Genomic DNA, 13,639 nt, shown 5'->3' with positions numbered 1-13,639 from the left:
TGGACTGCAGCCCACCAGGCTCCTCCGTCCATGGGATTTTCCAGGCAAGAGTATTGGAGTGGGGTGCCATTGCCTTCTTAGAAGAATATTTATCCTGCTACTGTTGGATGGAATGCACTGTAAGTGCCTGTTAAGTCCTTTTAGCTTAACAGTAAAAGTAATTTAGTGAAAAAGTAATGGCAATTTTGGACAGTGAATTTTAAATCATTATAACTAGGTTCAAACACATCTTTATTAATCAAATAGGAACCATTACAATCAACACATTTTGCCAACAAGAAATAAGACTGTTTATTCCTGTAGTGTAAAAATTCATGCTTCAGATTTTGATGAACTCTTGGAAAGCATTTTCTACTGCCTGCTGGTTATGGAAGCATTTTGCCTGCAAAAAGTTGTTGAGATGCTTGAAGAAGTGGTAGTCGGTTGGCAAGAGGTCAGGTGAATATGGCAGATGAGACTTCATAGCCCTATGTGTTCAACTTTTGAAGTGTTAATTGTGTCACATTCAGTCAAGCATTGTCATAGAGAAGAATTGGCCTTTTTCTGTTGACCAATACTGGCTGCAAGTGTAGTTTTTGGTGCGTCTCATCGATGTGCTGAGCATAATTCTCAGATACAATGGTTTCTCTGGGATTCAGAAAGCTGTAGTGGATCAGATGGGCAGCAGACCACCAAACAGTGACCGTGACCTTTTTTTTGGTGCAGGCTTGGCTTCGGGAAATGCTTTGGCACTTCTTCTCAGACCAGTCACTGAATTGTACAAAATTCACTTTTTTTCACATGTCACCATCTGATCGAGAAATGGTTCATTATTGTTGCATAGGACAAGAGAAGATGACACTTCAAAATGGCAATTTTTTTGATTTGTGGTCAGCTCATGAGGCACCCACTTATAGAACTTTTTCACCTTTCCAGTTTGCTTCAAATGCCAAACAACTGGAGAATGGTGGAGTTGAGTTCTGCAGCAACAGTTTTGTTAATTGTTTTGTAATTGCTTTGTTCCTTTCTTCCTCTGTTGCCTCCTTCTTTGGGGGTGTGATAATTGTCTGTAATGTTATGCTCAGATTCCTTTATCTTTTGCATGTCTTTTATGGGTTTTTGCTGTGTGATTACAAAGGGGTAAAACATCTTGTAATTATATCATTCTATTGCAAGCTAAGACAAATTAATTTTAAATACATATAAAGCTCTATAATTTTACTTTCTGTCCTGTTTTATGTTTTGATGTTGCAGTTTACATCTTCTTAGTGTATCCTTTACCAATTATTATATTGTATATAACCAATTATTATAGTTACACAATTTTGTTGTAGAGTTATTTTTTACTACTTTTGCTTTTTAACCTTCATAATAGATTTCCAAGTGATTTATCCACCACCATTATAACATTAGAGTATTTTAAATTTAACTGGATATCTACCTTTACCAGTGACATTTATACTTTCATACGTTTTCATTTTAGTTTAAAGAGGTCCCTTTAACATTTCTTCAAAAGCCACTCTAGTCGTGATAAACTTTCCACTTTTACTTGTCTGGAAAACTTTCTAGGTAGAGTATTCTCGATCCTCAGGTTTTGTTTTGTTTTTTCCCAGTATTTCAACTATGTGCTGCTCCCTTCTGGCCTGCTAAAAGTCTTGTAAGTGTTGCCTTGTACATAACTTGGTTTTCTCTTCCTGCTTATAAAATTCTCTCTTTGTCTTTAACTTGTGACGTTTTAATTATAATGTGTCTCAGTGTGTTTCTCTTTGTTTCCATCTTTTTTTGGAACTCAGTGGGTTTCCTAGATCTGATATTTGGTTTTTTCCCCCTATGTTAAGAGAAGTTTTTACCCATTATTTGAATATGTTCTCTCTCTCGCTCTTCTCTTTCTGGGACCTCCTCTAATGCAAATGCTTATCTGCCTGACATTGTCCCATAAATCCTTTAAGCTAACTTCACTTTTTAAAAATCATTTTCCATTTTTATTTAATTCATTTTTGCTCCTCTGACTGGATGACTTCTACTTCCTTTTCTTGGAGTTGGCTGATTCTTTCTCAGTTTGATCTAGTAAGCTGCCAAACACTCCTGTTGAGTTTTGCCATAAAAGTCTTGTGTTCTTCAGCTCTGTTTAATGCTCTTGATAATACTCTTGATTTCTCTTTATTACTTTCTTATATTTTCTGTCTCTGTTCACAGTCTCACTTTATTCATGCATTGTCCTCTGTACCTCAGTAAGCATGTTTATGACCCTTATTTCGAACTCTTTGTCAAGTAAATCACTTGTCTTCATTTCATTAAAGTCTTTTTTTGAAGTTTGTTTGTCTTGTTCTTTTTCTTGGAACCTCTTCCTCTGTTTTTTTCATTTAGCTTGCCTCTTTGTGTTGATTTCTGTGCATTACGTAAAATAACTACCTCTCCTAGCCTTAAAAGTGGGGCCTGTGATTGGCCAAGCTGCCTCCTTCGTTCTCAGTGGCTCCCAGTCTTTGGGGCTGTGACAAGACCCATCAGGGTCCCAAATGGGAAGATCTTAGTCAGCACCTGGATGCAGGCTGTTTAGAAGTTGGACCCTAAGGCATCAGCTTTTAAAGTTTGCAAGTTAATCTCTTTCAAGGAAATATTGGAAGATGGGTGTTTGTGTCTGCTGCTTCTGCATTTAGCTCTGGGCAGAAAACCAGTTAGAAACTGTTTGTTTGCTACAGCAGTCAAAACCGTATGGTACTGACATAAAGATGGACATACAGACCAATGAAACAGAATGGAGTTCAGAAATAAAGCCCTTTGTATATGGTTAACTAATTTTCAACAGGATTTCCAAGAAAGCAAAATGAAGAAAGTATAGTCTTCCAGTGGTGCTGGGAAAACAGGATATTGACATGCAAAAGAATGACATTAGATCCTCATCTTTGTCAGCTGAAAAAAATTCACAACCTAAAAGTTGAGAATTATTTTTCATTTAGCAGACTTTCTGAGGACTTCAAGCCTGGGAGGCAGACTCTCAGATAGCTCTGAGGGACTGCTCCAAAGAGATAAGGGAGGAACCAGGTGAAAAGGAGTTTTGCAAGAAAGACCAGGTAGTCGGTACATCAATAGATTACTGGGGTTTTTTGTTGTTGTTGTTGTTGTTTTGTTTTTTCTAATTTTATTTTATTTTTAAACTTTACATAATTGTATTAGTTTTGCCAAATATCAAAATGAATCCGCCACAGGTATACATGTGTTCCCCATCCTGAACCCTCCTCCCTCCTCCCTCCCCATACCATCCCTCTGGGCCGTCCCAGTGCACCAGCCCCAAGCATCCAGCATCGTGCATCGGACCTGGACTGGCATCTCGTTTCCTACATGATATTTTACATGTTTCATTGCCATTCTCCCAAATCTTCCCACCCTCTCCCTCTCCCACAGAGTCCATAAGACTGTTCTATACATCAGTGTCTCTTTTCCTAATTAACCTTAAAAGCTTCTGCACATCAAAGGAAACTATTAGCAAGGTGAAAAGACAGCCTTCAGAATGGGAGAAATAATAGCAAATGAAGCAATGGACAAACAACTAATCTCAAAAATATACAAGCAACTCCTACAGCTCAACTCCAGAAAAATAAACGACCCAATCAAAAAATGGGCCAAAGAACTAAATAGACATTTCTCCAAAGAAGACATACAGATGGCTAACAAACACATGAAAAGATGCTCAACATCATTCATTATCAGAGAAATGCAAATCAAAACCACTATGAGGTACCATTTCACACCAGTCAGAATGGCTGCGATCCAAAAGTCTACAAATAATAAATGCTGGAGAGGGTGTGGAGAAAAGGGAACCCTCTTACACTGTTGGTGGGAATGCAAACTAGTTCAGCCACTATGGAGAACAGTGTGGAGATTCCTTAAAAAACTGGAAATAGAACTGCCTTATGATCCAGCAACCCCACTGCTGGGCATACATGCTGAGGAAACCAGAAGGGAAAGAGACACATGTACCCCAATGTTCATCGCAGCACTGTTTATAATAGCCAAGATTACTGTTAATTAAAGAAAGCAATATATATCAAATTAGTGAATTTAGTACTTTTCTATATATAGGAAGATGCAAGAGTTTGGATTCACTGAAATCATTCCTTTGACATGCACCTTGGCTCTCTTGTCTGGTGACTCAGCTGGTAAAGAACCCACCTACCAATGCAGAAAAAAATAAGAGAAGTGGGTTCGATTTCTGGGTTGGGGAGATCCACTGGAGAAGGAAATGGCAACATACTCCAGTATTCTTACCTGGAAAATTCCATGGACAGAGGACCCTGGTGGGCTACATACAGTCCATGGGGTGGCAAAGAGTCAGACAACTGAGTTGTGCATGCACACTCATTGCTTCGGTTCACTTCTTAACTCTATAGTAGTCAGTATTCTGTTCTTTCCTATTCTGAGTTTGCTCAAGGCTTATCATCTGGATGGTTATGGTGGCTTGACGGCAGAAATGTGCTTTGTTTACTGATGTGACAGACAACATTTTTCATTTGCGTTTTGTGTGCGTGCGTGCCAAGTCACTTCAGTCATGTCAGACTCTTTGTGACCCCATGGACTGTAGCCCGCCAGGCTCCTCTGTCCATGGGATTCTCCAGGCAAGAATACTGGAGCAGGTGCCATGACCTCCTCCAGTGGATCTTCCTGACCCAGGCACTGAACCCATGTTGCTTACATCTTCTGCATTGGCAGGCAGGTTCTTTACCACTAACACCACCTGGAAAGCCCCTCATTCACATCTTATACCACCACAAAAGTCAATTCAAAATGGATTAGACTTAAACGTAAGACCTGAAAGTGTAAAACTCCTAGAAGAAAACATAAGGAAAATCTTTATCACATTGGACTTGGAAACGATTTCACGCAGATGACACCAAAGTCCAGGCAACAGAAACAAACAAAATAAGCCAGAGTACATCAAACTAAAACACTTCTGAACAGCAGAGATAACAATCAACAAATTTCAAAGGCAACCCAGGGAAAGGCAGAAAATATTTGCAAACCATGTTTCTGATAGGGGGTTAATCTCTAATATATATGAGGAACTCTTGTAGCTCAATGGTAGGAACTCTTATAGCTTAATAGTAAGAAAGAAAAAAAAAGAATAACCTGATTTAAAAATGGACAAAGAACTTGGATAGGCATTTCTCCAAAGAAGTTATACAAATGGCCAACAGATAACATGAAGGAAAAAAAAAAAAAAACTTAATGTCTAGTTCTCAGGGAAATGCAAATCAAACCACAATGAGATGGTATATCATACCTGTCAGGATGACTGTTACCAAAATAAAAAAAAAGGCATGTTAATGAGATGTTGAGAATTATAATGAAGTCCTATATACTATGGATGGGAGTGCTAAATGGTACAACTGGAAAACAGTGTGGAAAATTAAAAGTAGAACTGCCATGTGATGCAGCAATCCCAGTTCTGGGTATTTACCCAAAATAATTGAAATCAGGATCTCAAAGAGATGTTAGCATTCCTATATTCACTGCAACACTCTCTATTAATACATTAACCAAGGTGTGGAGTGGAAAGAGCCTAAATGTCCATTGATAGACAAATGGTTAAAGAAACTGCTGTGTTTGTGTGTGTTTTACCAGTTACATCTATGCCTTAGGGTGCTAAGGGAGAGTTTCTGGGGGTGCTGATCATGTGTGTGTGCTTTTCTGTAAATATATTATTCTTTAAGTGATAGTTTATTTAAAAAACTATATATATTGTATATTATACTATATATAATACTATATATTATACATATATAGTATGTAGTATATGTACATATAGTATATACATATATAGTATATAGTATATATAATATAGATATATACATATATAGTATATATGTATAATATATACATTATATACCAGGTGCTTCCCTGGTAGCTCAGACAGTAAAGTGTCTGCCTGCATTGCCGGAGACCCGGGTTCGATCACTGGGTCAAGAAGATCCCCTGGAGAAGGAAATGGCAATCCAGTCCAGTACACTTGCCTGGAAAATTCCATGGACAGAGGAGCCTGGTGACCTACAGTCCATAGGGTCGCAAAGAGTCGGACACGACTGAGCGACTTCACTTTCATATACAGAGAGAGACAGACCAACAGGTGTAGACAGAGGAGAGGCACAAAGAAAGATATTGTGCTGTGAAATGGCTCTTATATCTTTCTTAAATTTCCCTAAACCTGAGAAAGTGGTACTGTTGCTTGAATGATTTCAGTAAAACACATGTAAACAAAATCAAGGTGATAGTAAAATGTCACATTCAAATATTATTTCAAGTTATCTGAATGCAGAAAGAGAATAGTGTGCCTAAAAAAGTTTTTCTGTGTTTGTCTAAGAAACTAATTTGTATTTATATATATAGAGTTATTTTAATACTATTTTGTAGTATTATACTAAAATTCATAGTATTATAATTTTATCATCAAACATAATAGTAACAGAATAACCATCATACAACCAAAATGTTTTTTCTAAAGGAAAGAAAACCCAGGTACTGACTTCTTATTCATTTATTGTGCTATCTCCTTATTACATTTGTTTTTATATATTTCTTTGCCCATAGTCACATTGTTTTTGGAGTTTTGGAAGCGACGACAAGCCAGACTGGAATATGAGTGGGACCTGGTAGACTTTGAAGAGGAGCAGCAGCAGCTCCAGCTAAGACCTGAATTTGAAGCTATGTGTACCAAAAGGAAACTGAATGCAGTGACTCAGGTATATTAGGAAACTGACATAGGCAGTGTATTTCAGTGGACACACTGTGGGTGGCCTCTCAATGATGTGTATTTTAATCTGCTGTTAAATATGAATATTCTCCAACATATAAATCACATAAACTTATTTACTTGATTCTAATATGCATTTTGAACACATGAAAAAGTAGGTAGAAAAGAGTAATGAGTCCCAGGACGGAGTCATCACCCAGCTTCAATGATTATTAATTCATGGGCACTTTTTTCTTTTACACACCCACCCCCCCCGCCACTAGAGTGAGCATGCGTGAGTGTGTGCTAAATCACTTCAGTCACGTCCAACTCTGTGTGATCCTGTGGACTGTAGCCCACCAGGCTCCTCTGTCCGTGGGATTTTCCAGGCAAGAATACTGGAGTGGGTTGCCATGCCCTCCACCAGACGATCTTCCCGACTCAGGGACTGAACCTGCGTCTCCTGTGTCTCCTGCGTTGGCAGGCAGGCTCTTTACCGCTTTTGCCGCCTGCAATTATTTTGAAGCAGATCCAAGCCATCATACATAGAATACCTGGTTTTAGTGCTAAGGGAAATAAAATGAAATGGAAAATAGTGTGTTGTGGACTTTATATATAAATTTGTATGTATATATATATATATGAAACACACACACATATATGGAAATGATACTAAGTTAATGTGTGAAAATTAAAATGGTATTGTATTAAGGTAAGGAGCTTATGATTGATTGCTTTATTAGACCAAAGTTTATCCATCTGTTCCATACTAATTGACTGTAATGGGAAGATAATTGCACCGGTGTCTAGAAAGGAAAGTCTAGATTTGGGGATAACTGGCAAACTGGCTGTATGTTGTTAATTGAGTTTTTTGACTTCTTGTTAACTCATGTTTGTTTCATGTGAAAATGAAAGGTACTTTGTAACTCTTGGCGCATATTCTTAGAGTTCTTACCTTGCCATACTCTATAATCACCATGTTACCTGATGATATTAAAGGGAGACTAGAAAGCCTCTAAAATCTCTTCAGTACAGTTCCCTACTCTGTTCAGGACACTATGCTTATGTATAACACTCAAAATCCTCACAGTTCAGGCATTCACTAAAGATTTATTAAATCTCTTTGAAACAATACAAAAAATTTAGTAAATGAATGAAGAGAAAAATCACCTCAGAAAATATATTAATAATTTGAAATTAATTGAAATATATTAAAAGAAATATTATCCTAATAATGATTTGATGTATATCTGTTCATACTTCATGGGATAGGAAAAGAATATAAAAGCAGTTCAGTTGGCTTTGCCAAAAACTATTGACCTAAAACCAAGATGTATTGAAACCAAGATGTATTCAAATGTTTACATTTGAAACCAGTTAAAAAAACATATGTATTAGTTCACTGTGAATCATCTACTTCACTTAGCTTTAATGGTTTTGGAAATGAGGTTTTTGTTTTTAACTTCATTGCAGTGCTTCTTCAATCGTAAAGCACAACCTAACCTCTTACATTTGAGTCTGTTAGGAACATGCACATACATGCGTGAAAACCCACACAAGTGTACACACAAATATGCACACACATACAAACACACAAACATTGGATACACACATGTACATCATCAGATGTATGCACAGACATCCTGAAGTTCAGTAGAGCTCTTGGGCAGCCTGCCCAATTCAGTTTAACTCAGTTAGAAAATGTTAGCGTCATTAAAGCATATCCACTTGAGCAGCAGCCTTCAGGTTTGGCTTTGTTTTTCCTGTCTGTGTTGCCCTAAATACCACTAGAATTCAACACTCAGGAAATAATGTATATCTTATAAAGTCTTATCATTTGTAGAACATTCCATCTAGGAGCCTTAAAGGTTTCTACCTAAACGTAAGGACCCACTACTAGCATACAGCTTCCCACGAGCTACGGTGAATCCACTGATTCTGAGCGCCTTGAACTGGGCTTTGTGGTTTTGACTATGGCTTGGAAGCCCGACTCTGACGGTAGATTTTTAATTTTGCTGTGATTTCTTCAAAATTACAGGAGATGGAACCTTACTTGCCTCTATGTAGCCGTCTTCCATGGTACATTTTATCGGGAGTCACAGTGACATTATGGGTGAGCATTCTTTAAAACCGTTGTCATCTATTTGATTTCAGATCATATTGGGGTCACTTCAACAGTTTCATCTGCAATGGCCCGCGTCCCTCTCTTCCCTCCCCCTCCACGGTATTTTGTTTTTATCTTGAATGGAGCACTTACATAAAATAAACTGTAATTTACATGGATGTGTCATAATTAAACCTTGGAAAAAGAGTTGTGGGGAGAGAAAGGTGCTTTATATTAAAGCCTATTCCTCCTCCTCCCCCAGCTCTTCGTTGATAACTTGAAATCAGAACAGTATAATAAACAATTTGAGCTATTTGGTAATTTTTTTTAAAATTATTAATTTGTCTTTATGCCCATCTAGAGTATCTATACAATACCATTAAGGTTCATTCTCTTGCCAAAATAATGGAAGAAAATGTTACATCTTCTACTTAAAGAATTTAATTAGTATATCCCATTGTTAGGGAGTCAGATTTTCTCCATGTCTTTTACCTAATAGCTTCCTCCATCTTCATAATCTATTTCCTGCCTTCCCTTTCCAAATCTATGCCCTCTTACAGTTAACCTTTAATTTTAGGAAACAGACAAAGTTACTCTCTGAGATGTTAGCCTGTTGAAGTATAAATAATTGGCAATTGTAGACTATTGATTAACCTCTCTACTCCATGTTGTCCCATAATTTTTTTAATCTTTAACCTTTTTTATTAAAGGCTTGGTTTTTCTATTTAAATATGTATTTTCCTAGATGATATAACAATCATTTTAGGAAAGATGATAGAATTAAAAGGGGTTATAATCAATTGGGGACACTAAATGAAAAATATTCTAGAGTGTGGTAAGATCACTGTCATTTATTTCTAGTACTCATTTAATTTTATTCAGTTCCTCAACTTTCACAATAAAATTCTCCAATCATTGTTATAAAGATCTTTGTGATTTTGCAGTATGGGAAGCTATAAAATTTATACTGGATCTATACAAATATCTGAACTACCAGGCATATCAGACTGCTAATGGCAATATTGTAAGGGGAAATAAAATTGAATTTTTAAACATATTTTTCTTGAGGAAGTATGTAATCTTCACAATACATATTTAACTAAAGCAGAGGTTGCCAAACATTTGCTGTAAAGGACATATTATAGGTTTTGTGGGCCACAAATAGTCTCTTACACATAATTGTCTTCTTCTTTATAATCTTTTAAAAATGCAAAAAAAGGAAAAATCTTAGAGGGCTACCCAGAAACAGGTAAGGCCACAGTCAGATGCTGGCTTGCTGGCTAATTTTCCAACTTGTTCAAGAGGGTGGACTTAGAGGATAAGCAATGAGTACTTTTCTATTTTCTACTTACTCAGCTGCTACCATATGCCTTATCTCTAACCTTTTTACTTTCCTAGTTTTCATTTCCTGCCATTTATACCATCTACAGTGAGAGGGGGCTTCCTTGGTGGCTCAGCGGTAAAGAATCCGCCTGCCAAGCAGGAGATGTGGGTTTGATCCCTGGGTCAGGAAGATCCCCTGGAGAAGGAAATGGCAACCCAGTATTCTTGCCTGGGAAATCCCATGGACAGAGGAGCCTGGTGGGCTACAATCTATGAGATCGCAAGAGTTGGACATGACTGAGCAACTAAACAACAACAGTAGTGAGAGGAACTGGTTGGCTTGCTCTCCACATCAGATCTGCTAAACTTAATATATGAGCTGAAGAGAAGAGTGTGTTTCAGCTATGTATGTGTCGCACAGATACAGAGACCAGAGTGACCGGTTTTTGTTTCCCTCCCCCAGATGGCTCTGGTTGTCGCGTGTATGGTAGCTGTGATTGTATACCGCCTGTCAGTCTTTGCTACATTTGCTAGCTTCATGGAAAGTGAAGCATCCTTAAAGCATGTCAAAAGTTTCCTCACTCCCCAGATAACCACATCTCTCTCTGGATCGTGCTTGAACTTTATTGTCATCTTGATCTTGAATTTCTTTTATGAAAAGATATCTGCCTGGATTACAAAAATGGGTAAGCTGGCCAAATCATTAGTATGACTCTGAAAAAGAATTCCTGCCAATGTTACACCTTCATTCTGGATCAGCCCCCAGGGAGTTCACTTTTCAAAGCACATTTCAAGACAGTTTTGCTCTACAGGTAGACGCATAGCCTGGTACTTCAGGATTCCCTAACAGCTACATTCAGGCCTATTATAATGGAAGCAGGAAGAAGAACTAAAAGGAATTAGGCCTCTGTAGATCTTCTTTGCATATTCTTGCCTTAATCCTTCCTTGATGGGATTAATTGAAGCCTAAATAAAATCCTCACACATTTCTCAAGACACAGATAATTTTTATTTCTTGTATATGGCTTTTGGAAGGTGTTGAATTTTGAAAGCCTGTGTCAGAAAAGCAGATCAATCAGGTCCTCCTGAATAAATCTAAAAGTTAGTGCTTTTCTTTTCAGTTGCCATTTCTTAAGACCTGGATTATGTTCTTGTGAAAATTTCTCCTAAAGCCATGAGGGAAGGTAAAGAGGTCCCAGGTGGAATGGGAGGGTCAGTTGGGGAGAGTAGCACAGGGTTTTCCTGCCCTTGCCCCCAGCAAGCCGGAGATGAGATCAGAGACTTAGCTCCTGCCTCAGCTTCTTCTGTGACTGCACTCTCCAAGAGCTTCTGCCTCTTCTCCAAATCTGTGCACTGTCCTTGGACCAATGGTAACAAAAAAGGCAGCACAGTATTTACTCAGCAGTAGGGTAAACACTGGAGAAGGAAATAGCAGCCCACTCCAGTGTTCTTGCCTGGAGAACCCCAGGGACATAGGAGCCTGGTGGGCTGCTATCTATGGGGTCGCACAGAGTTGGACACGACTGAAGTGACTTAGCAGCAGCAGCAGGGTAAACACTGGGAAGTCACTGCCATTAAATATTCTTTTCAAATTTGGAGTTCACAACAGTGTGTGTGTGTGTATGTGTGTATACATATATGTGTGTATACATATGTGTGTATACATATATGTGTGTATACGTATATGTGTATACATATGTGTGTATACATATATGTGTGTATATGTGTGTATACATATGTGTGTATACATATATGTGTGTATACATATGTGTGTGTGTGTGTGTGTGTATAAGCACCTAAAACCCAAGCACCTAAAAATACCTTAGCTTTCATCACCTGTACTCACATTAGAGATTTTGTAGGAATGCAACTAAATTTTAGTAAAGTGGAGGAGTTATCTGTGTCTTTAGAATATGTGTTACCATTTCCATGTTGCTGAACATGTCATGGTTTTGGCTGGATCAGCTCATACCCCTGGAAGATACCATCTCAGAAAAACATGGTCCCTTACTCTTTCACGGCTCATGCTGTTCTCCTGTGGTGTGAAGAGACTCTTAACATTTTCTTATCTTTGGAGTTCATTAAGTGATAGATCATGATAATCCACTTTAAATGAAGGAGAGGGGAAATGTGTACTATCGCTGCCACTGTTTGCATGACATTATTTTAAAAATTGATAAACCCATTTAATTCATGAGAGGGAAGCACAATTCAATGTGGAAATCACCCTCTGCCCTTTATATGATTTACTTTGTTTAAACTGGATTGGAAACAGACAAGAGAGATCTGAAATATTTACAGGATATCATGTAGTGATATGTAGACAGAAATGGCAACCCACTCCAATACTCTTGCCTGGAGAATCCCTTGGACAAAGGAGCCTGGTGGGCTACAGTCCATGGGGTTGCAGAGTTGGACATGACTGAGTGACACACACAGACACACACACAGATATCCTGGGAATCACGGAGATGAGCAGGAGGCGCTTCAGTTTGATAAGGGTTTGAATTCTGTATTCTGACTGTGTGTCCCTAGGCAAGTATTTCACCCCTCTAAACATACTAATGATGGCTTCCCAGGCTTCTCTGGTGATGAGATTAATGCAATGCTGGTTCTGGAAAGTTTAGTACACATCCATGGCTACTTAATATTGGTCAGTTATGAACTGAGTGGGGAGCATTTCAGTAGACTGTGAGTAATATGACTAGCTATCCACTTGTCCCAGGGAGTAAAACACTTTAAGAAGAAACAGGAAGGTGTGTTATTAAACCTTGTTTTTGTTGTTTGTTTTTTTTTAAATCAGAAATTCCTCGGACTCACCAGGAGTATGAGAGCAGTCTTACCTTGAAAATGTTCCTGTTTCAGTTTGTAAATTATTATTCATCCTGCTTCTACGTAGCGTTCTTTAAAGGGAAATTTGTGGGATATCCTGGAAAATACACATATTTGTTTGGTGTGTGGAGAAGTGAAGAGGTAAGAATTCTCTAGAGAGGTAATATTTATGGCTTCAGTAGGTCACTGTTAGGGAGAGGGCAATGGCACCCCACTCCAGTACTCTTGCCTGGAGGATCCCATGGACGGAGGAGCCTGGTGGGCTGCCGTCTATGGGGTCACACAGAGTCGGACACGACTGAGCGACTTCACATTCCCTTTTCACTTTCATGCATTGGAGAAGGAAATGGCAACCCACTCCAGTGTTCTTGCCTGGAGAATCCCAGGGACGGGGGAGCCTGGTGGGCTGCTATCTCTGGGGTCACACAGAGTCGGACACGACTGAAGTGACTTAGCAGCAGCAGCGGCAGCTCACTGTTAATCCAGTACCTTTTGGTGTGCCCCACACTTACTCAAATTTTATCAAGTTTCAAGAAAAGTGTGAGATACTGACTCTGTCCATGGAGCATATTGGTCTTAGAATCCTGCTATCTGATAGACTCTCCAGTTTATTTGGGGAAAGACAGTTGTATTGTACCCATTGTTTGATATAAAATATGAGCTATGAACTGGAATAA

At 38.5% G+C, this 13,639-nt stretch overlaps 1 protein-coding gene across 4 annotated transcripts in view; it reads left to right on the top strand.

Moving 5' to 3' along the window:
- ANO5 (anoctamin 5) overlaps nucleotides 1-13,639 on the top strand; it is an 86,706-nt gene that overhangs the window by 55,897 nt on the left and 17,170 nt on the right. For all 4 annotated transcript variants that reach the window (XM_061406201.1, XM_061406200.1, XM_061406199.1 and 1 more), the window contains 4 exons: nucleotides 6,562-6,713; nucleotides 8,742-8,816; nucleotides 10,594-10,816; nucleotides 12,934-13,103. In XM_061406201.1, coding sequence (XP_061262185.1) covers nucleotides 6,562-6,713; nucleotides 8,742-8,816; nucleotides 10,594-10,816; nucleotides 12,934-13,103 — 620 coding nt within the window. The remainder of the gene's footprint in view (nucleotides 1-6,561; nucleotides 6,714-8,741; nucleotides 8,817-10,593; nucleotides 10,817-12,933; nucleotides 13,104-13,639) is intronic.

The sequence above is a fragment of the Bos javanicus genome, chromosome 29, assembly GCF_032452875.1.
Source record: "Bos javanicus breed banteng chromosome 29, ARS-OSU_banteng_1.0, whole genome shotgun sequence".
In the NCBI taxonomy this organism is placed as follows: domain Eukaryota; kingdom Metazoa; phylum Chordata; class Mammalia; order Artiodactyla; family Bovidae; genus Bos; species Bos javanicus.
This window is presented reverse-complemented; position numbering and strand designations above follow the sequence as displayed.